The 21774-nt window shown below is 39.6% G+C and overlaps 2 protein-coding genes and 1 non-coding gene across 3 annotated transcripts in view; 2 read left to right on the forward strand and 1 right to left on the reverse strand.

Annotated features, from left to right (window-relative positions):
• Positions 1-703, reverse strand: part of GNPAT (glyceronephosphate O-acyltransferase) — a 58424-nt gene extending 57721 nt beyond the window's left edge. Inside the window, exon 1 of the mRNA XM_049789636.1 lies at positions 480-703. Coding sequence (XP_049645593.1) covers positions 480-554 — 75 coding nt within the window. The 5' untranslated portion in view covers positions 555-703. The remainder of the gene's footprint in view (positions 1-479) is intronic.
• A 119-nt stretch (positions 704-822) lies between these two features.
• The window catches only part of C15H1orf131 (chromosome 15 C1orf131 homolog), a 30617-nt gene continuing 9665 nt past the window's right edge, over positions 823-21774 (forward strand). Inside the window, exons 1-3 of the mRNA XM_049789688.1 lie at positions 823-933; positions 6811-7157; positions 7434-7454. Of these exons, the coding sequence (XP_049645645.1) occupies positions 852-933; positions 6811-7157; positions 7434-7454 (450 nt within the window). The 5' untranslated portion in view covers positions 823-851. The remainder of the gene's footprint in view (positions 934-6810; positions 7158-7433; positions 7455-21774) is intronic.
• LOC126031508 (small nucleolar RNA U3) lies at positions 2133-2343 on the forward strand. Its single transcript, XR_007503356.1, has one exon. It is a non-coding gene; the product is annotated as a small nucleolar RNA U3 (small nucleolar RNA).

Below are 21774 nucleotides of genomic sequence, written 5' to 3' on the forward strand. Positions count from 1 at the left end.
ATTTTAAACGTTGACATTCTCAAACACTCTTAGGATCACACTCACGCTGAATTCTCTCCCAGCAGCACCAAAATGGGCGGGGTGTGGCGCCAAAGGCGAGCAAGAGCTGGGTCCCTGCAGGTGTGTCCGAAGTACCCAAAGGGTAGCTTGACACGCTTCGGGTCTCTAGAAATGAGGACACTCCGTGTTTCACCCCTCATTCCTGTGTCATGTGTCATGGCTTTCTAAGGCCCAGCGCTTGGTGGAGAGCAAAGAGAAGAAACCAGCGCAAAAGCACCAGAGACACCAGCAGCGGGAGAAACTTCCAAGGGATAAGACACGTTTCCAACACACCGTTGCCTTGGAAACCAAATCAAAACACCAAGTCCCTCCACTTGGAGCCCCCAAACCCTTTCCTCTGGGATGGTGGAGGTTGTGGCCGGGGTGGAAGCCTGGAGCGAGAGGTGGTTCTCTCGCGGGTCCGCCCAGGAGGCGCCTACCGAGTAGAGCAGCAAGACAGGCCTGGGGCTAGCGGAGCCGACGGACAAGCTCGAGTTGGAACTGCAGGGATCCATGGTGCCGCTGCCGTTCCGAGCGGGGCTTAGGAATCCTCGCTAAGCGGCGGCGGCGGTGGTGGTGGTGGTGCAGCTGTTGGGGGCGGATCTTTCGCGGGGGGCGGCCCAACCTCGCCTAGGGCGGCGGCACCCTCTAAGACCGCTCCGCTTTAGCATGGGGGCCGCCATCTTGCCCAGGACGGAAGCCGCACAGGGACTAACGGCGCACGCGCGCTGTCCGGAGGACCTTCGAAAGGAACCCGGAAGTGGGGCCGCCACACGGCTGAAATCGTGACACGCTGAGCCCACCGAAGCAGCATGGAGCTCGAGCGCGAGTCCTCCACCTCGCTCGACTCACAGATGCTTCTGGACTCTCTGCTCCAGAACCTCTATGATTTTGGTAAGTGCCCGGCTTCGGAGGCCACGTGGAGAAGGGCCTCAATGAGAATCTGTTGTGCTTCAGCTACTGGCAGCAACCTCTATGTTACCTTGTTACATTGGGGGTATCCTCAGATTGAACTTCATCATGGAATTTAGTGGGCGTTTTCGCATAAAGTTTTTTTTTTTCTTCACAATCTGACCTCCATAAGTTGGCCAACATATGGGGAAAAGGAATATTTAAACAATAATAAAAAAATTTTAAAAATACATACAAATAAAAACAACTTTTTTTTAAAGATTGATGATCACCTGGCATTAAAGTAATCAGACAATTTCTGCATGCTCTTCAGAACTTGATCCAGGGAAGGGATATTATATGGTTCACTAAAGATTTACAGTTCTGGTGTATATGAGGGGGTGGTTGGGGGCGAGTAGAGGGAAGTGGACACTGGTGAAGGGATGGGTGTTGAAACATTGTATGCTTGAAACCCAGTCATGAATACTTTGTAATTCACGCTGACTATATACATTTTTTAAAAGTGAAAACTAAAAAGGGATAATTGTGAGACTTAAGTTCCCCCCCAAAGGATCAAAAACATGAATCTTGAATTTGTAGTGTGATGTTACAAAAGATACTTTATCTCAGAGATTTGCTGAACAAACTAAAAATAATATCTACGAAGAACAGAATTGACTATATACCCCATGCTTTGTATGTATTTATCACTTAGATTTCTCAACAATCCAGTGAATTAGTTGGTAATTCCATTGTTGTAGGTTCAGGAACATACCAAGGTACCTATTCTTCAGAGTATAAGACAACCCCCTAATCTTACAGTTAAAACATAGGTTTAGGCCTACAACTGTATGTACCACAGTGAGCCAATCACAACAAGCAAAGGTTCAAAAGGTTATACTGTAATAGACTCCCTCTCTGACTCTGGCCAATATGAGCATGCTTTTTACAGTGTAGATTCGGGTGCAGAACATTGTCTAATTTACATGTATAAAAAGCCTGCTTGGATTGGCTGAGTTAGAAAGGTGGTCCGAGCAGCCTTGCAGTGATTGGTGCAGAATCGAGTTGGAAAAATCTTTTCCTGGCAATATCCAGACGATTTTTGTTTAGTGGCATATCGAAACGTTTTTTGGGATATACTCGGCGTGTAAGACGACCCCTGATTTTCAGTTGACTTTTTTTCGTTTCTTAAGTTGTCTTATAAGACTATACTTTCAGGGATCATTTCTATAGTATGTAACTAGAGAAGTTTCTCTGATCGTGTATAGCACCGGAAGCCAGGAGGAGTCAGAGCGTCCTCTCCTGAGCAAGAAGCCGGCTCTAGGTGTTGCTTCAGTGACTGCCTTTTGCCATTGATGATCGTTCTTCTCTTCCTTTGGAAGGGTTAGAGGGAGAGGATGCAGTATGAGTGGTAAAAAAAAAAAAAAAAATTAATTAAAAAAAAAAGTCGTCTTATACGCCAGAAAATACTTGAAACTTGAACAGTAAAAACTTGAAGTTCACCTACCTAGCAGTTTGAATTGTTTGGAGTTCAATCCCAACACCAAGTTCCATTACTACTCTTGTATTGACTTCAACTGCTGACAGAGGACCTTTCTGTTCTTGGAAATGTTAAAGGACAGAGAAGACTTAATATCTGACCTTGAGAAATTTGATTTAAGAAAAATAATTTTTTTGGCTTTGGGCTCTACCCAACAATCTTCAATACTGAAGTCTGGCTCTGTGCTTAGGGATCACTCCTGGTGCAGTTTGAAACACCATATATAGGATGTGGGGGATCAACCCCAGATTGGCCAGGTTCAAGATAAGCACCTTACTCATTCTGCTATCTCTCCAACTCCCTTGAGATTTTAAACTCTAGAAGAAAAGACTTTTTTTTTTTTTTTTTGCTTTTTGGGTCACTCCTGGCTATGCGCTCAGAAATTGCTCCTGGCTGGGGGGAGGGGGGAGGATACCATATGGGATGCCAGGGATCAAACCATGGTTCGTCCTGGCAAATGCCCTAATGCTGCGCAGTGGCTCAGGCCCTAAAAGAAAAGACTCTTTTACAAAAAATCTAAATGTAGTTTGTCAGCAAAATTGGAAATTATGGTAGGAGTTGTGAAGGCATGGGCTGGGTCTATTCGTTTTTATATTTCTAGTGTTAAAGCTGAGATTCCCAAACTTATTTGGCCTACATCCCCCCCCCCCTTATCAGAAAACAAAAAAAAAATAACATGTAGTGCTTCCCCAGAATTCTACTTTCTTTAAGAGAGGAAACAATTAGCGCTCCCCAATTTTATCCAAAGCTTCTTTCTACTCCCAACTGTAGTCTTTCTAGGCTACCCTACCATTCCCTATTGCCTACTTTGGGAAATAGTATTAAAATGTAATTGACTTAATACGTGTTAAAAGACTAAGCAAGTTGGAGCAAATCTAAATGTTAACTGAATTTGTTGCATTTGTATTGTAGGTGAGTAGAGAGGCCTGAAATTTAAAAAAAATATATATAAACATATATAAATCACCATGAATTAATTTTTCAGGTATATAATGTTCCAACACCAGTCCCTTTATCAGTGTTCCTAGTTATCCTCCTGTCTTTATGGCAATCATTTTTTACCTCCTTTCAGCATCTAGAGTGACTATCTTTTCACCATTTTTGTAGTGTTCCCTTCCCTCACTAACAACCCTCTCCCCCAGCCCCTTTCTCCACAGAGGCAAACTGACAAGCTTCCGACTGACAAGTTCTCATGCTTTTCTTTATATCCCACATATGAGAGATCATTCTATTTGTCCCTCTCTCTCTGACTAACTTAGCATGATAAACTCATGATCCATCTATGTAGCAGCAAATTACATGACTTCATTTTTTCTTCTGGCCTAGCAGTATTCTATTGTGTAAATGTACCATAGTTTCTTTATCTAGTCATCTGTTAATGGACATTTGGATTGTTTTTAGGTTTTGGCTATTGTAAATAGTGCTACAATGAACATATGAGTGCAGATGTCTTCTCTGCACCTTGGGGTATATTACAAGGAGTGGTGTTGCTGGGTTTGAGTGGATATGTGGAAACTAAATTTCTAGTTTTACAAGGAATGTCCATATTGTTTTCTAGAAAGTCTACAGTTAGTATCATACCAGCAGTGAATGAAGGTTCCTTTTCCCCCTGGCACCCATGCCAACACTGGTTGTTCTTTTTGATATGTGCCAGCCTCTCTGAAGTGAGATCTTTAATATTGGGTTTTTAATTCATTTTGATTTGATTTTTGAGCAAAGTGTTAGAAATGGGTCTGATTTCATTTTGGAGGGGCATGTGAATTCATCACTTAGCACTGCCTCGTTTGTTAAGAGATTTTTCTTGTTTCTCATTTATTGAAGATTAACTGACCTGAGGATGTTTCTGAACTTTTTAAATCTGTTCCATTAATCTGAGAGTGTCTTATTCCAGTACCAATATTTTAATTGCTGTCATTTGAAATATAGTTTGAAGTTGGGAAAAGAGATGGCTTCTATCCTAAGGAATGGTGGAGTGAAGGAGGTTTGGGGGTATGAAGAGTTTGGGGAAGATTTATTATTCTATATGAATTTCATGATCTATTTATTTGTATAGTGTCATCCTGGCAAGATTTTTCTTTATAATACATCCTTATAGGAACTGCATTGAATCCATATAATGCTTTTGGGACTGTTGCTATCTTGACAATTTTGATGCTCCCAATCCATGATCAGATATTCTTTTTTCATTTCCTCACATTTCTATTTTATTTCATTTAGTGGTGTTTTGTAGTTTTTTTTAAATGTCTCTCACCTGAAGCTGATTCCTAGATATTTGATTTTCTTTTTTTAATTAGTATCTTTATTTAAGAAGATATTTGATTTTCTAAGATAGAATTGTGAAAAAAAATGTCCTCTCTCCTTATTCATTATTTGCGTATGTAGAAGCCATAGACTTGCTTGTTGATTTTATAGCCTGCCACTTTACATGTCTATTGTTTCTAGTAGTTTTTTTGTAGAGTCTTTAGGTTTCTGATTCTGGCAGGGTTTCTGATTCATTGATTTCCTGAAAGAGCCTGAAAAGGATTGGCTGGGGGCCGGGCGGTGGCGCTAAAGGTAAGGTGCCTGCCTTGCCTGTGCTAGCCTTGGATGGACTGCGGTTCGGTCCCATATGGTCCCCCTCGCCAGGAGCAACTTCTGAGCGCATAGCCAGGAGTAACCCCTGAGCGTCACCGGGTGTGGCCCAAAAACCAAAAAAAAAAAAAAAAAAAAAAAAAAAAAAGAAAAGGATTGGCTGTAGCTTTTCTTAAAGAACTAACTAATGAACCAAAACTAGGCCTGGCTTTTGTTTTACAGATATTTAAGATTGCCTGTTTATTTTCCTCAGTAGTTGGTCTGTTCAGGTATTTCCGTATCTTCATTGTTTAGCCTTAGGAGTTTGTAAGAGTTCCAAGAATTTACCCATTATTTCTAGGTTCTCTCATTTCATGGCGTAAAGATTGTCAAAGTAATCTCTGATGATCCTTTGAATTTCTTGAAGGGGGTTCCACCTTCTCTTGGGCTGCAAAGGAACTGGGTAATGTCCTTATCAGTGACAAAGTAATTCCTGCAAATATTATATTGTTTGTTATTATATCCCATCCCAAGTACTTTACTTCTTCTCAAGGATTCATTGCTGGTGGGGGCCCTTCCCTGCCTGCCTGACTCAAATTCCTGAGGATCCTTTGAATTTCTGTGGTATCTGTTGTGATGTCACCCCTTATATTTCTAATTCAATTCATGAGGGTTCTCTTTCCTTCTTTCCTTCTTTGTGAGTCATGCATGTGATTTGTTGATTTTATTTATTTATTGAAGAACCAACTCTTGTTTTATTAATTTTTAATTGTTTTTCAGTTAATTAATTTCTGCTAAGTCTTTATTTACTTTTACCTGCTTTAGGCTCCTTTCATCACAGTTTCAATTTTTTTTTTTTTTTTTTTTTTTTTTTTGGCCACACTCGGCAGCACTCCTGGCAGGCTTGGGGGACAATAAGGGATGTCAGGGAACAAACCCGGGTCCATTCTGGGTTGGCTACGTGCAAGGCAAATGACTTACCAGAGTGCTATCACTCTGGCCTCTTTTACAGTTTCTTAAGATGTGCTGTAAAGTTTTAATGTGGGCCTGATCACTGCTTCCTGACGAATGTTTGTAGAGTTATGAATTTTCTCATAATACTGATATGCTATGTCCCACAATTTCTGTTAAGTCATATCTTAGTCTCCTTCAACTACTGGAATTTTTAGATTTTTTATTTGTTCAGTATTGAGCTATTTAATTTCCAGGTGTTTGAGTTACTCTTTGTAGTTAACTTCTATTTTCAGTGTAACGTGAGACTTAGTATTTGTAATAGCCTCAAAGTACTGCATAGAGTATGAATAGGTGAATAGGAGAAGAGAAGATAGGGGATCAAGTAAAAAAAAAACCATCAAATTTTGTTGTAATCTTAATTCATAACTGCAGGAAAATCGGAAGACTTTAAAACCTATCTATATCCTAGAAAGTATTTAAAAGAAACATTGGCTGCATATAATAGGCACTTTTAGTATAAAGAAGGAATTTACTGGAATTGCCTGGGCCTATTGCTGTGATCATACTTTATTTAAGATCGCAGTGAGGGTTAAAGTAATTGCTAATAAAATTCAAAGACATATAGTACCTTAGAAAAAGGTAACTATTTTTGATCTTATAAACTGTGCAAATACAACCCTATTGATGAAAATTTAGATTTATTTTTCTTTATTTCTGGCTATTTATATCTCTGGCATATACTGCATTTAGATAATTTGATAGACAAGTTTAGCTACCTTCAAAATATTGTTTATTATTAAAAGTATTATTTTTTTCCTTTTTCTGTTTGAACAAAGGGGCTATGGAAGATGAAGCAGAACAGAAAAGATTGAAAAAGAAAACAGAAAACAAGAAGAAAGACATACGGACTCCAGCAGCCTTGGCCGTAGAGGCTGATACTCAACCAGAATGTCTTGTTAGAGGCCAGAGGAAGGGTGCCAAGAGTGCTTCCAGCTTCTTCCAGGAACTCAAAGAAGAGGTGCAGTGTGCATCTGTTGAAGGAAAACCCACTGAACTCAAAGTCCCTTGTGCTGTAGGATCTTCCTCTTCTAGGAAGAACAACAGAGAACAAGTAGAAGTGGTAGAATTTCACAGCAGAAATAAAAAAAGAAAACAGAAGCTCGATCAAGATGAGAAAACAAAGGTAATGAATTGGTGAGTTTATATGTGTGGTGAAGGCCCTGATGCAATGGTATTTGATATATGCCAATAATTACCGGTTTTTCTTTTTTTAACAAAAAAGATACAGAGTAAAATTTGACTAAGGGGAAAAGAAAGTTATGGGCCAAAATTTAGATCAGTGTTTCCTTAAGCAAGGGATATCATTTTCTCCCAGGGAGGGCTGAAATGATCCAGGCACAGAGGTATAGCCTCTGGAAAAGGGAGGAGGCTCTCTCTGTTTGTTTTTTTGGTTTTTGAGTCACACCCAGCAGTGCTCAGGGTTTACTCCTGGCTCTAAGCTCAGAAATCCATCCTGGCAGGCTCGGGGGACTATATGGGATGCCCAGATTCGAACCATTGTCCTTCTGCATGCAAGGCAAACACCTTACCTCTATGCTATCTTTCAGCCCATGTTTTTATTTTCTTAGAAGGTAGATTTCCAGGAATATTCCAGATACTCTCTTGATCTAGAAAAAGGGCAATAGATAGATCAAATAAGTTTGGGAGCTTCTCTGGAGTAAAGCAGTGTTTCTCTGTTTTATGTTGGGGACTGACTTGTTTGAGGACATTTTGCTGTTCTCTCTGCCATAGCCCAGCTTTTCACCTAAAAGCAATATGCAGTCTTGCTGTAAATTTCTGAGCTAAGAGAAAAGAATGTAGCTGCAGGACTTAATTTAGCTATAAGCCCGGAGGAGAGAAAAAACTGCCTGGTCCAGTTATCAGAAACTAGGCCCCATTCCTTAAGACCACATTCCGGAGTAATTTAGGCTGTTATCAATAAGTATATGCTATATTGTCTGTTCAAGATCACTAGGCAAGCACATATTGCACCATTTCCTGATAGTCAAGCAATTAGGAATGCAGCTAGAAGGACACTAGAAGTTTCCATTGAAACAGCACGTTCAGTATAGCTTAAAGGTCATCCAGCCCTAGCCCACTGCCCACTTCCTTATGAGCCTTCGCGCCAAAAGTATGATTGACAACACCTTGTACTGCCCCCTTCTCCTTCACTATAAAAGAAGGGGTTACACCTCAATAAATGTCTTTGAGCAGTGAGACGCTGCCTTGGATCTTTTATTATTAACCTCTCTCAGATTTTTTACAGGTGTGGTTGTTCTTCTACTCAGCAAAATAGGAGTGCAGTCGTCTGAGAAGCCTTCCCAGCTAATTCCTGCTGGCCGGGTCCCCCCTGGGGGGTTTCTGGACCCTGCATTATTTTAACAATATTATTTTAAAAAGGGCTAACCACAACATGAACAGAGACAACTTAAGATTAAACTTGGAAAATGCAAAATTATTTGTACTTACCTTTGAGTTTAAAATTAAGCTTGAAATTAAGAAAAGAAATAAAGCTACTTAAGGTTTAAGTTTATGAACAATAATTTATGAACAAATTTATTTAACTAGTTATCATATTGTTTTTGTTATTGAAATGGCTTTTATGCCACTATTTGAACTGCCTAACCACTTTTAAGGTTTAGATTATTTGGTTTAAGTTTTTCAAATGGCAATGCTATTTTGCTATATTTATATGCATTCAAAAGAGCTTAGGCTTAGCTTAGAGTTTTGGAATGTTTATACATTATTGTTAAGGAAAGCTGACCAACTTATTTTGCTCACTTGTATTATTTTAGTTCTTAAAAAATTAACTTTCTAAACATGTGCAGTAATTTTAACAAAGGAGTTTTGCTTTTTTTCCCAATGCAGAGGTTCTTAAAAACAAAGTTAAAAATGTTACAAAATGTTATTTAACTATTAGATTTGAATGGCAAACATGGGAAGGAAAGAGCAATTAAAAAGACAAAATATAAGAAATATTTAAATGCAGATTAAGGAGCCTAAGCTACTAAAAAATGCCCATGACATGAACTATTTTACAAACTTCATATACTTTTAAGATTAAAAATAATTTTAAAAAAGACTTAAATTTTAATATTTGTGTGTTTGTTTAAGTTTTAAAGCACGAAAAGGTTTTTTGTTTACTGATAATTTGTTATTACAAGTAACAGAATTATGACCTTGCTTTAAAATTTTTGAGAGGCATGAACAAGGGTGTTTATTGCTGTTATTTTCCTGTTGCTGTGACACAGACTTTGGAGAGTGACTCAGGCACAGAGCTGCTGACAAGCTAGGGTTTGGAAAATGTACACTGCGCCTTTAAAAGCTTAGAGGCCGAGCTTACAGCGCAGGGAAGAGAGAAAAAAAAAAAACGGCGGGCTTTTTTTTTTTTTTTTTTTTTTTTTGCATTTTAGCTACATAGAAACTTAGTTTTAAAAACAGGTACGTCACCTTTGCGTAGGTTAAACTTATTATGACATTTTGTAACACATTTAAGACTTTTTAATTTTACCAACTGTGGCCTTTATACTTAGAAAAACATTTCAACTTAGGCATCCCAACTCAGGAAAAAGGAACAGTTGTAGCACCAGAGAGACAATTATAAAAGCCTGAGGGAAGATAGGCATTTGTATTGTAAGGGAGGTTTTCGCCCTGCTTGCTAAAATTGCTGAAGCGGCCGCATGGCCAGGATGGCGGGGGGGGGGGGGGGGTTAGCAAAAGTTTGTTGTCACGTGTGGAACCGGGTTTAAGCTGGGATTTGGAAAATGGGCGCTGTCCCTTTAAGGTGAAGCCAGCGATGAGCTCAGAGATTAGAATGTGTGCTTGCTTGCTGGAAGGAAAGATTTTACTGCGGAGAAAAAGTTAACTTTGCAAGAGTTCAGCTTTTCAGCGGGGGAGACAGCGCCGCCCCCAATAGATTTCAAGCAGGAGAGCGTGTAAGGGGCTGGGGTCACACGGCTTGAAACAGCTGTGTGGCTTTTTTAATTAAAGGCTTTGTATTGTTGCAATTGCTGGTTAAGGAGGGGAGTTGGTGGAACAGGGACGGAGCTGAAGCTAGGGAAGTGAAGGGCTGTTTAGGATTTTGCACAGAGGGTGCAGCGGCAGAAGTAAAGATGAAGGGTCAGAAGAGGAAGGAAACTGAGAGACAGAGTTAGAGCGAGAGGGAGCCCAGGAACACTAGATTTTTGGCAAACATCATGAACAAATATTAAGAAATTACAAATATCTTTTTTGGTAACCTCTATATGTCTGGCTTTCAACTCAGACTGTATATATTTAATGAATTTAAGTTCAGTACTCAAAGAATTACCCATGGTAGCGTATCCTATGGGTTAAGCCCCAAAAGCCAATCAGGGGCGGCGATCGGAACGACTGGAAAAACTGCAGTTTAAATATTTGATTAAGGCTAACTCGTTTCAACGCTTACCCTGATGAGGTAATTTCCGCGATTTACGAAGGAGCTCTAGACTCGCCGACCTGTAGTCGTTCGGAGTGTGGCGGTGATCTTCGAGCCCAGCGTTGGGCGCCAAAATGCAGGGTCCAGAAACCCCCCAGGGGGGACCCGGCCAGCAGGAATTAGCTGGGAAGGCTTCTCAGACGACTGCACTCCTATTTTGCTGAGTAGAAGAACAACCACACCTGTAAAAAATCTGAGAGAGGTTAATAATAAAAGATCCAAGGCAGCGTCTCACTGCTCAAAGACATTTATTGAGGTGTAACCCCTTCTTTTATAGTGAAGGAGAAGGGGGCAGTACAAGGTGTTGTCAATCATACTTTTGGCGCGAAGGCTCATAAGGAAGTGGGCAGTGGGCTAGGGCTGGATGACCTTTAAGCTATACTGAACGTGCTGTTTCAATGGAAACTTCTAGTGTCCTTCTAGCTGCATTCCTAATTGCTTGACTATCAGGAAATGGTGCAATATGTGCTTGCCTAGTGATCTTGAACAGACAATATAGCATATACTTATTGATAACAGCCTAAATTACTCCGGAATGTGGTCTTAAGGAATGGGGCCTAGTTTCTGATAACTGGACCAGGCAGTTTTTTCTCTCCTCCGGGCTTATAGCTAAATTAAGTCCTGCAGCTACATTCTTTTCTCTTAGCTCAGAAATTTACAGCAAGACTGCATATTGCTTTTAGGTGAAAAGCTGGGCTATGGCAGAGAGAACAGCAAAATGTCCTCAAACAAGTCAGTCCCCAACAGTTTTAGGTGAAGACAAAGTTGTAAACAAATAAGCCAGGAAAGATTTTTGTTTTGGGTGAAACCAAGTTGTAAACAAATACAAAGAAGTCAGGGATGACTCGTTGTTTTGAGTGAAAACAAGTTGTAACTTATAAACCAACGCTTAGCACTATTTTGTTGAATAAATACATCACCTTAATAGAATATAAATAAGTGCTAAGAAGGAATTTTTATAGGAAAGAACTGGGTAGAAAAGATGAACTGTAGACTAATGAGTTCCAGAATAAAAAGCAAATTCCTGAGTTACATACCTTTGTCTATTTACACCCTTAACAAAAAGTAAAGGCAAAATGAGGCTTTGGGGGAAGGGGGATAAGACAAAGTAAAAAGCCTTTCTTTTCCTGGCTTCTGGTGCCTATTGCATGTTGGCTTATTGCTACATAACTAAACTGCTTCTGTCTGCATGTGGCCTTCTTTCCTGTGTGTTGTAGTTTCACATCTTGCCATTGCCTTTCTCTAATAAGACCTGTCATTGGAATTAGAGTCCCTGTTGAATATAGCACAGATATCCTGAGAATCTTAATTACTCTGCAAAAACAGTCCCAAATAATGTCACACTCACAGGTTCCAGGAATTAAAATATACTTTTTGGAGACTAATTGAATCCACTGAGGCAGATGTGCATTTTTCTTTATAATCATTACACTATGTTTTATGACATCTTTCTCAAGTCTTTTTAAATTTTGTTTATGGGCTACACCTTGGAGTGTTCAGTGATTACTCTTGGTTCTTTGCTCAGGAATTATTCCTGATGGTGCTTGGGGGAACTATATGGGGTGCTAGGAATAAAACCCAGGTTGGCCTGATGCAAGGCAAGAGCCTGACTTACTGTACTGCCGTTCCAGCCCCTTTTTAATGTCCTAAACTGTTACGGGAAAATAGTTAAAAGAGGGAGATAGGGGCCGGAGAGATAGCATGGAGGTAAGGCGTTTGCCTTTCATGCAGGAAGTCATCGGTTGGAATCCCGGCGTCCCATATGGTCCCCTGTGCCTGCCAGGAGCAATTTCTGAGCCTGGAGCCAGGAATAATCCCTGAGCACTGAGTGTGACCCAAAAACCACACCAAAAAAAAAAAAAAAAAAAAAAGAGGGAGATAATTCAAAGGTGTTCATTGCATGTGTAAGCCTGGGTTTGACTCCTATTGTGACATGATGTTCCCCTACCCCTCCAGCACCATATTTGTTCCCAAAATAAAACCAAATGCCACAGTAAAGAGCCAAGAAGTTAGCACAGGGTTGAGAGCTAATACAATTCATATTTTGATCTCTAACTTCACATAACCCCTGTCAGCATTACTGGATGGAGCTCTGGAAGTCCGTAGCTCTACTAGGATATCTGGTTATTCCCAGTACCATTTTATCCTTGGGCTCTATCTGTCTGGCTGAGTATTCTGCAGGGAGGAGCCCCCACATCCCTGAGCTTGGGTACTATCTGTACCTTCCACCTTCAGAAAACAAAATAAGTAGTCAAAGTAATAATACAGTGGGTAAGGCACACAGCTTGCACCCAGCTGACCCAAGTTCAGTACCCCAGAGCCCTAATTCCTGTAAGGAATAAGCCCTTGTGATCCAAGAAAAAAAAACTCCAAAACAAAACAGTTAAAAATCTGTGCCTTTGTCTCTAAATTTATATCTAGAGACTTCATATCAGACTAGCAGCATCTTTTTTCTTAATGGTTATTAGAGAAGTCTGTAATCATGTTATATTTACCTTTATTTAAGGACACTATTTCAACTTTCCAGCTCTTATACTCCAGATACTAGGGACATTGGAATTATAGACAAAGAAAATGAATTTTCTGATCTGGAAAAGACCTATTTTATCCAAAATTTGGGCTTATGCTCTTAATACTGTTAATAAACTATATTGTGGGGGCCGGAGCGATAGCACAGTGGTAAGGCATTTGCCTTGCATGTGGCCATTGCAACACAGGATGAATTCCTGTTTGAATCCCAGCATCCTACATGGTCCCCTGAACCTGCCAGGAGCAACTTCTGAGCACAGAGCCAACAATAACTCCTGAGTGCCACCAGTGTGACCCAAAAACCAAACCAAAATAAACTATTGCGTATTGAAACAACTTATCATGGGTATGAAATGGTGCTTTATGTTATGCAATATATATTTGGTATTTGTCCCATATCTGGCAGTTTCTAGATCCTGGAAATTTACTAAGGGGTGAGAGTACAGTGACTTGTAAAACACTGATAGCCAGAGGAGTTACTTATTCCTCCAAAGACTGTACAGGAACTGAATATCAGACTAGCTATCACTGGCCAGAGTGAACAATAATTTTTCTTATGTAATGGAATCTCCAAATGTTTGAGAATGTGCTTTAGGAGTGGTGGCTTTAGGACTTAGAAACTGTTTTTAGTAGTTCTCCTAGTTTGTCTATTTCTGAGTGACACCATTTTATAATTATATTCTAAATAAAAATTAATATGCCTATAAATTATTCCTATGTTACCAAATATAGTAAGTGAATCGGTTTCCCAAATTCTTTCAACCATTCTGGTAAATTATTCCAACCCATGGAAGAAATTGCGTGCCTTCAGCCAATTGGTCAAAATACAGGGAACAGTCTTAGCTTGCGATTGGTATCTCAAGTAAAAGGCATTTTTATAGGAATGAACCCTTCATCTAGGGTGTCTGACCCCTCCCCCTCAAAAAAGGTCTTGTGTGTAATAGAAAGAAATATTGTTTGCCTTTAAGGATATGTCTAATCAGTACGATTATTTTTCACCTTTAGCATTGTTTCATCATTACACACATTACTGTTACTATTTCATGGTCCTTAGCCCTGTGATCTATTTTAAAAATGATAAGGAAGACAAATAGGATATTGTACTATGAGAAGGGACTTTAAGATCCAGTGGCCTGGATTGAAGTACATGTATACTGCCCCTGAGTACCTGACGATTTGTTTTTTTGGTTTTTGGGTCACACCCGGCGGCGCTCAGGGGTTACTCCTGGCTATCTGCTTAGAAATAGCTCCTGGCAGGCACGGGGGGACCATATGGGACACTGGGATTCGAACAAACCACCTCAGGTCCTGGATCAGCTGCTTACAAGGCAAACACCGCTGTGCTATCTCTCCGGCCCCCTGACGAATTGTTAAATATTTATGGGATGCTTACAAAAGGTAATGTTTTTATCTTTTGCTCCATACCTGGCAGTTCTCAGGGGCTACTCTCAGCTTTGTGCTTGATGTCACTTCTAGTGGTGCTCTGGCAAGCATGAAGTGTCAGGGAGTAAACCTTGATCTACTGCATGGAAAGCATACACATCATCCTGCTGATCGCTCTCTTACCCTAAAAGTGATTTTTTTTTTTTTTTTTTTTTTTTTTTTTGGTTTTTGGGTCATACCCGGCTGCGCTCAGGGGTTACTCCTGGCTGTCTGCTCAGAAATAGCTCCTGGCAGGCACGGGGGACCATATGGGACACCGGGATTTGAACCAACCACCTTTGGTCCTGGATCGGCTGCTTGCAAGGCAAACACCTCTGTGCTATCTCTCCGGGCCCTAAAAGTGATTTTTTTAAAGAAAAAAAAACAAGCTCATAAAATCCTCATAGTTCATGTGGCCTATCTTTACAGATAAAATTGATGCCTAGAGAAGTTAAATATTTTGCCTCCATATAAACTATAACCCCACTAGAACCCTGTATCTTCTCTTCCCAAACCCTATAGCTTCAGAAGTTGGTTCTTCTGTTTTAAATTTGGGGGCAGGATTTCTATATGTTCATTTTAGCAATATTCACGATAGCTGGAAACAAGCACTAGGAGCCTTTGTGCTTGAGAACATATGAGTGGATAAAAAACAAACAAACTATGGTACATCACACAATGGAATACTATGCAGCAAAGGAAGTCATGAAATTTGCTTATACATGGATGGATATGGAGAGTATTATGCTGAATGAAATGAGTTAGAGGAAGAGGGATTGGTAGAATGATTGCATTCCTTTGTGGGATATAAAAAAAGATAGTATATCCAGAGATAGTAGAGTCGAAGGCCAGGAGGGCCAGACCATAGTAGTGGGGAAATCCACTACCATGCCACAAATATGGGGAATGCAGTTAGTGAAGAGAAGGGGTCATTGTGGTAATGACAGTTGTAAAGAATCACTCTGGACAAGGACAGGATGCTGAAAGAAGACAAAGTAATATGCATGATATCCTTCAGTAACAATTTTGCAAATACAGTGTTTGAATAGAAAAAAAGAGAGAAAAAAAATGCTGCCACAGAAGCAGTCAGGGGATAAGGGAGGTGGGAGTATGGGAGGAAAACTGGGGACATTGGTGGTGAAAAATGTGCATTGGTGAAGGAACACACATTGTACTTTTTTTTTGGGGGGGGGGGGGTTTGGGTCACACCGGCAGTGCTCAGAGGTTACTTCTGGCTCTGCACTTAGAAATCGCTTCTGGTAGGCTCGGGGGACCATATGGGATGCCAGGGGTTGAACCAAGGTCCATTGTGGATCAGCCACATGCAAGGCAATGCCCTACTGCTGTGCTATCGCTCCGGCCCCTAAAAATTTTATTTATAAAAATAAAATAAATATTGACCAGGGAAAGGAAAAGATAAAAAGAAAACAAAACAAGACAACAAAATTTGGTGCAGAAAGATAGTATAGTGGATATGGCACTTGCCTTACAAGTCAGCCGACCTGGGTTCGATTCCTTATGGTACGCTAAGCACCACCAGGAGTAATTCCTGAGTGCAGAGCAATGAATACATCTGAATATCACTGGGTGTGACCCCAAAACAAAACAAAAAAAAAGTTTAGTGTAAATTTATTTGATTGGTAGTTGAGTTTCTGTGATACTATTGTGAATAGGATTTTTTTAAGTATCTATTTCTTCTCTATCATTATTTGTGTATAACAAGGCCATTGATTTTTGTGTGTTTTGTATCCTGTCACTTTGCTATGTGAATCTATTGTTTCTAGGAGTTTTTTGGTAGAGTCTTTAGGGTTTTCTAAATATAGTATTGTGTCATCTGTAAACAGTGAGAACTTGACTTCTTTTCCTACCTGGATGCCCTGACACTTTTTTTCTTGCCTAATTTCTAAAGCAAGAACTGCCAGTACTATGTTAATTAGTGTCAAGAGAGAGCACCCTTGTCTTGTGCCAGATTTTAGAGGAAAGGCTTTCAGTTTTTCTCCATTGAGTATAATGTTTGCCATGAGATTATGGCAAATGGGTGGCCTTGACTATATTGAGAAAGTTTCTTCCATTCCCTTCTTGTTGACAGTTCTTATTATGAATGAGTGTTGGACTTTATCGAATGCTTTCTCTGCAACTTTTGATATGATCATGAGGTTTTTATTTTTACTTTTGTTGATAGGGTGTATTATTTGATTGACTTGATTATGTTAAACCATCCTTGCATACCTGGGATGAAACCTACTTGTTTATGGTGTATTATCTTCTTGTTAATACATTAGATCCTGTTTGTTAGGATTTTGTTGATCTTTGCATCAATGTTTACCAGAGATACTTGTCTGTAGTTTTTTGTTTTTTTTTTGTTTTTTTTTTTGTTTTTGGTGACATTCTGTCTGCTTTTGGAATCAGGATGATGTTAGCTTCATAAAAACTATTTGAGAGTGTGAATAGCTAAAGCAATCCTTGGGGAAAATAATATGGGAAGCATTACTTTCCCCAACTTTAAACTGTATTACAAAGCAATAGTTATCAAAACAGCATGGTATTGGAATAAAGACAAATCATCAGACCAGTGGAATAGGCTTGAGTACTCAGAGAATGTTCCCCAGTCATACAATCACTGAATTTTTGATAAAAGAGCAAGAAATCCTAAATGGAGCAAAGAAAGCCTCTTCAACAAGTGGTCTTGGCACAACTGTCTAGCCATTTGCAAAAAATTGAACATAGACCCCCAGCTAACATCATGTACAAAGGTAAAATCCAAATGGATTAAAGATCTTGATATCAGACCTAATACCATAAGGTATATAGAACAACTCGTAGGTAAAACACTCCATGATATTGAGAATAAAGGCATCTTCAAGGAGGAAACTGTTCTCTCCAAGCAAGTGAAAGTAAAGATGAGCAGAAGGGAATATATTAAGCTGAGAAGCTTCTGCACCTCAAAGGAAATAGTGCCCACGATACAAGAGCCACTCATTGAGTGGGAGAAACTATTCACCCAATATCCATCAGATAAGGGGCTAATATCCAAAATATACAAGGCACTGACAGAACTTTACAAGAAAAAAACATCTAATCCCATCAAAAAATGGGAAGAAGAAATGGACAATTTGACAAAAAAGAAATACAAAAGGCACATGAAAAAATGCTCCACATCACTAACCATCAGGGAGATGCAAATCAAAACAACTATGAGGTACCACCTTACACCACAGAGATTGGCACACACCACAAAGAATGAGAACAAGCAGTGTTGGTGGGGATGTGGAGAGAAAGGAACCCTTATTCACTGCTGGTGGGAATGCTGTCTAGTCCAACCTTTATGGAAAGCAATATGGAGATTCCTCCAAAAACAGCTATACCACTCCTAGGGATATACCCTAGGAACACAAAAATACAATACTAAAAGCCCTTCCTTATACCTATATTCATTGCAGCACTATTTACAATAGCCAGACTCTAGAAACAACCAAGATGCCCTTCAGATGAATGGCTAAAGAAACTGTGGTACATATACACAATAGAGTATTATGCAGCCATCAGGAGAGATGAAGTAATGAAATTTTTCTATACAAGGATGTACATAGAATCTATTATGCTGAGTGAAATAAGTCAGAGGGAGAGAGAAAGACACAGAATAGTCTCACTTACCTATGAGTTTTAAGAAAAATAAAAGACATTCTTGCAATAATTTTCAGACACAAAAGAGAGGAGGGCTGGAAGTTCCAGCTCATTCATGAAGCTCACCACAAAGAGTGATGAGTGTAGTTAGAGAAATAATTACATTGAGAATTACCCTAACAATGAGAATGAATGAGGGAAGTAGAAAGCCTGTCTAGAGTACAGGCGGGGGTGTGGGGGAGATTTGGAACATTGGGGATGGGAATGTTGTACTGGTGAATGGGGGTGTTCTTTACATGACTGAAACCCAACCATAATCATGTTTGTAATCAAGGTGCTTAAATAAAGATATTAAAAAAAAACTAAGAGTGTTTCTATTTCTTCAATTTCCTGCAAGAGCCTAAAAAGGATTGGTAGTAGATCCTCTTGAAAGGTTTGAAAGAATTTGTTAGTGAATGAATCGGTCTGGGCCAGGGCTATTTTTTTTGGAAGGCTTTTTTTTAGGATTTTTTAAAAAACTTTTTTATTGATTGATTTATTAATTCATTCATTGATTGGTTTCTGGGCCACACCCAGTGGAGCTCAGGGGTCCTCCTGGCTCTGTACTCGGAAATTGCCCCTGGCAGGCTGGGGGAACATATGGGAGGTCGTGAATCGAATCGGGTCCCTCACCAGTTGGGCCGCATGCAAAGCAAATGCCCTACTGCTCTGCTCTCTGGTCTCGTTGTTTGGAAGACTTTTGGTTACTGTTTTAATTTCCTCACTATTATTATTTTTATTTATTATTTACTATTTTTATTATTATTATTTCTCACTATTATTTCCTCACTATATGTGTCTCTTCAAATATGCTAGATCTTGGGGCCAGAGAGTGGTGCTAGAGGTAAGGCATCTGTCTGGCAAGCACTAGCCTAGGATGGACCTAAGCATCCCATATGGTTCCCTCAATTCAGGAGCGATTTCAGAGCATGTAGTCAGGAGTAACCCCTGAGCGTCAATAGGTGTGGCCCAAAAACAAACAAACAAATATGATAGATCTTCTTGGTTCAAACTTGAGAGGTTATAAGAGTCCAAGAATTTATCCATTTCTTACAGGTTTTCATGTTTGGTGGCATAGTTTCTCGAAGTAACCTCTGATTACCTTTGATTTTTTAATACATTTATTAAATTTCTCTCTGTTCCTTTCTTTGTTAGTTTTGTTAGTGGCTTATTAGTTTTGTTTATATTTTCAAAAAACCAATTCTTGCTTTCATTGATCTTCCAGATTTTTTTTGGATTTCCAATTCATTAATTTCTGCTAGAAGCTTTATTATTTCCTCACTCTGCCTAATTTTGGTTTACATTGTTGATCACTTTCTAATTTTTTTTTTTTGGTTTTTTGGTTCACACCCGGAAGTGCTCAGGGGTTACTCCTGGCTCTACACTCAGAAATTGCTCCTGGCAGGCTTGGGGGACCATTTGGGATACCAGGGTTTGAACCACCGTCTTTCTGCATACAAGGCAAACTCCCTACCTCCATGTTATCTCTATGTCATTTTGTTATTTATGTAGGCTCCATCTTCCTGATGAGTGCTTGCAAAGCTATAAATATTTTTCTTAGTACCACTTTAATTGTATCCCACAAATTCTGATAATTTGTGTCTTCATTCTTGTTTATTCCAGGAATCTTTTGATTTCTTTTATTTCCACTCTGACTCACTGGTTGTTCAGTTCAGCTGTTTAATTTCCAGGTATTAAAGTACATTGAAAAAAATGTGTATTCAGTTTTCTGAGTGTGGAGAACAATATATATAAACATATATATTATAAGTATGTATGTATATCTACTAAGCCTATTTCTTCAATATCTTCTTTCTGAGCTGTTATTTGTCCATGAAGCTGTGTATATCCTTCCTTTAAACCTGAATGTAAGTCTGGCTGGGTGAAGTACTCTTGGCAATGCATTCATTTCGTTGAGTTTCGTCACTATATCCCACCACTGCCTTCTGGCTTTGAGGGTTTCTTTTGAGAAATCTGTTATAAATCTTAAGGATGCTTCTTTGAATGTAATTTCCCTTATTGATCTTGCTGCTTTCAGATCCCTATCTGTAGGGTTTGTCATTGTGACTAGGATGTGTGTGTGTGGGAGGGGGAGCTGTTCTTTGGATTTCTTTTGCCTGGTACTTTTCAAATGTGCAGGATTTCAATGCATGCACTCTTTAGTTTTGGGATTTTCTCTGCAATGATGTCCTTAACTGTTGGTATTTCATGGCTGTTTTCTTCCTGGGTTTCTGGGACTCCGATGATTCTTACATTGTTTCTGTTGAGTTTATCAAAACTTCTGTTTTCGTCTGTTCACATTCTTTTGGGGGACTTTTCCCATTGCCTGATCATTTGTTTTAAGTCTCTTTTCCAACCTCTTTTGTTGTATGGAGTTGTTTTTTTATCTCATCTTCCAGTTTACTGAGTCTGTCTTCAGCCGCAGTTACTTGTTGGAGAGAAATTCCAGTGATGTTTTCATTTTGCCTACTAAGTTTTTCATCCTTGTTATTTCACTGTGTAGTTTCCTCATTTCTAGTCTCGTATACTCTTGATTCTTATTTGTGGTACATTCTGTTTATTTCGTGCTTTCTTTGAAGTTCTTTGAAGATCCTCCATATTTCTTCTCTAAAGTTCTTATCTGAGAGGTTAAATACTGTATTTCCCGGCGTATAAGACGACCCCTTAATTTTGCAGTTAAAACATAGGTTTAGGCCTATATTCGCTGTATCATACAGAATGTTCCTGTGCTGCATGTGTTCCTGTGCTCATATACCACAGTGAGCCAATCACAACAAGCAAAGGTTCAACGGTTATACTTTCATAGACTTCCTCTCTGACTCTGGCCAATCTGAGCAGGCTTTTGACAGTGTAGATTCGGGTCCAGAACATTGTCTAATTTGCATGCATCAAAAGCCTGCTTGGATTGGCTGAGTTAGAGAGGCGGTCCGAGCAGCCTTGCAGTGATTGGTGCAGGATCGAGTTGGAAAAATTGTTTTGTGGCAATATTCAGACAATTTTCGTTTAGCAGCATATTGAAACATTTTTCGGGATATACTCGGTGTATAAGATGACCCCCGATTTTCAGTTGCCTTTTTTTGTTTCAAAAGTCGTCTTATATGCTGGAAAATATGGTAAGTGGTTGGTGCTTTTCAGGTCATCAGAGTTACTATTTTTTATTCTTTAAGCATGTTGGAGGTCTGCATTGTTTTCCCAGTGTCATGATTGCAGTGTGATTTTTTTTTTCTACATCCCTTGCTGGGGTTCATTGATATCTGGCCTATTTGCCTCGGGCTCTGTCTGTTCACCTGGAGGGTGCTGAGGTGTCTTCAGAGCACCAATACTGGTATCACATCTGTTGCAGTATTTCTGGGAAGTTGCTCTGTTCCTCTGGCTTTTTTCCTCAGGCTGTGTCCTTTTACCTGGGGGTTGCCTACGTGTCTTCTGGGTGGATGCCAATGCCACAGCCAATGCTACTGCAGCTGTCACCAGAAAGTAGGCTCTGTCCCTCTCTTAAGTCCTTAAAATATATGATTTGTTAGAAGAAAATTATAAGAATAATAAAGCATTTGTTGTGTTTAGCAGCACAGAGACAGCCATATTACTAGACTAGGACAGCAATCCTTTATAATGTGACCTTTGGTTATCATCAGCACAGTCCATTAAGAGCAGTGCAGTGTCCATAGTGACAGTAGATAGCAAGTATTTCAGA

Source organism: Suncus etruscus, chromosome 15 (assembly GCF_024139225.1).
Source record: "Suncus etruscus isolate mSunEtr1 chromosome 15, mSunEtr1.pri.cur, whole genome shotgun sequence".
Taxonomy (NCBI): domain Eukaryota; kingdom Metazoa; phylum Chordata; class Mammalia; order Eulipotyphla; family Soricidae; genus Suncus; species Suncus etruscus.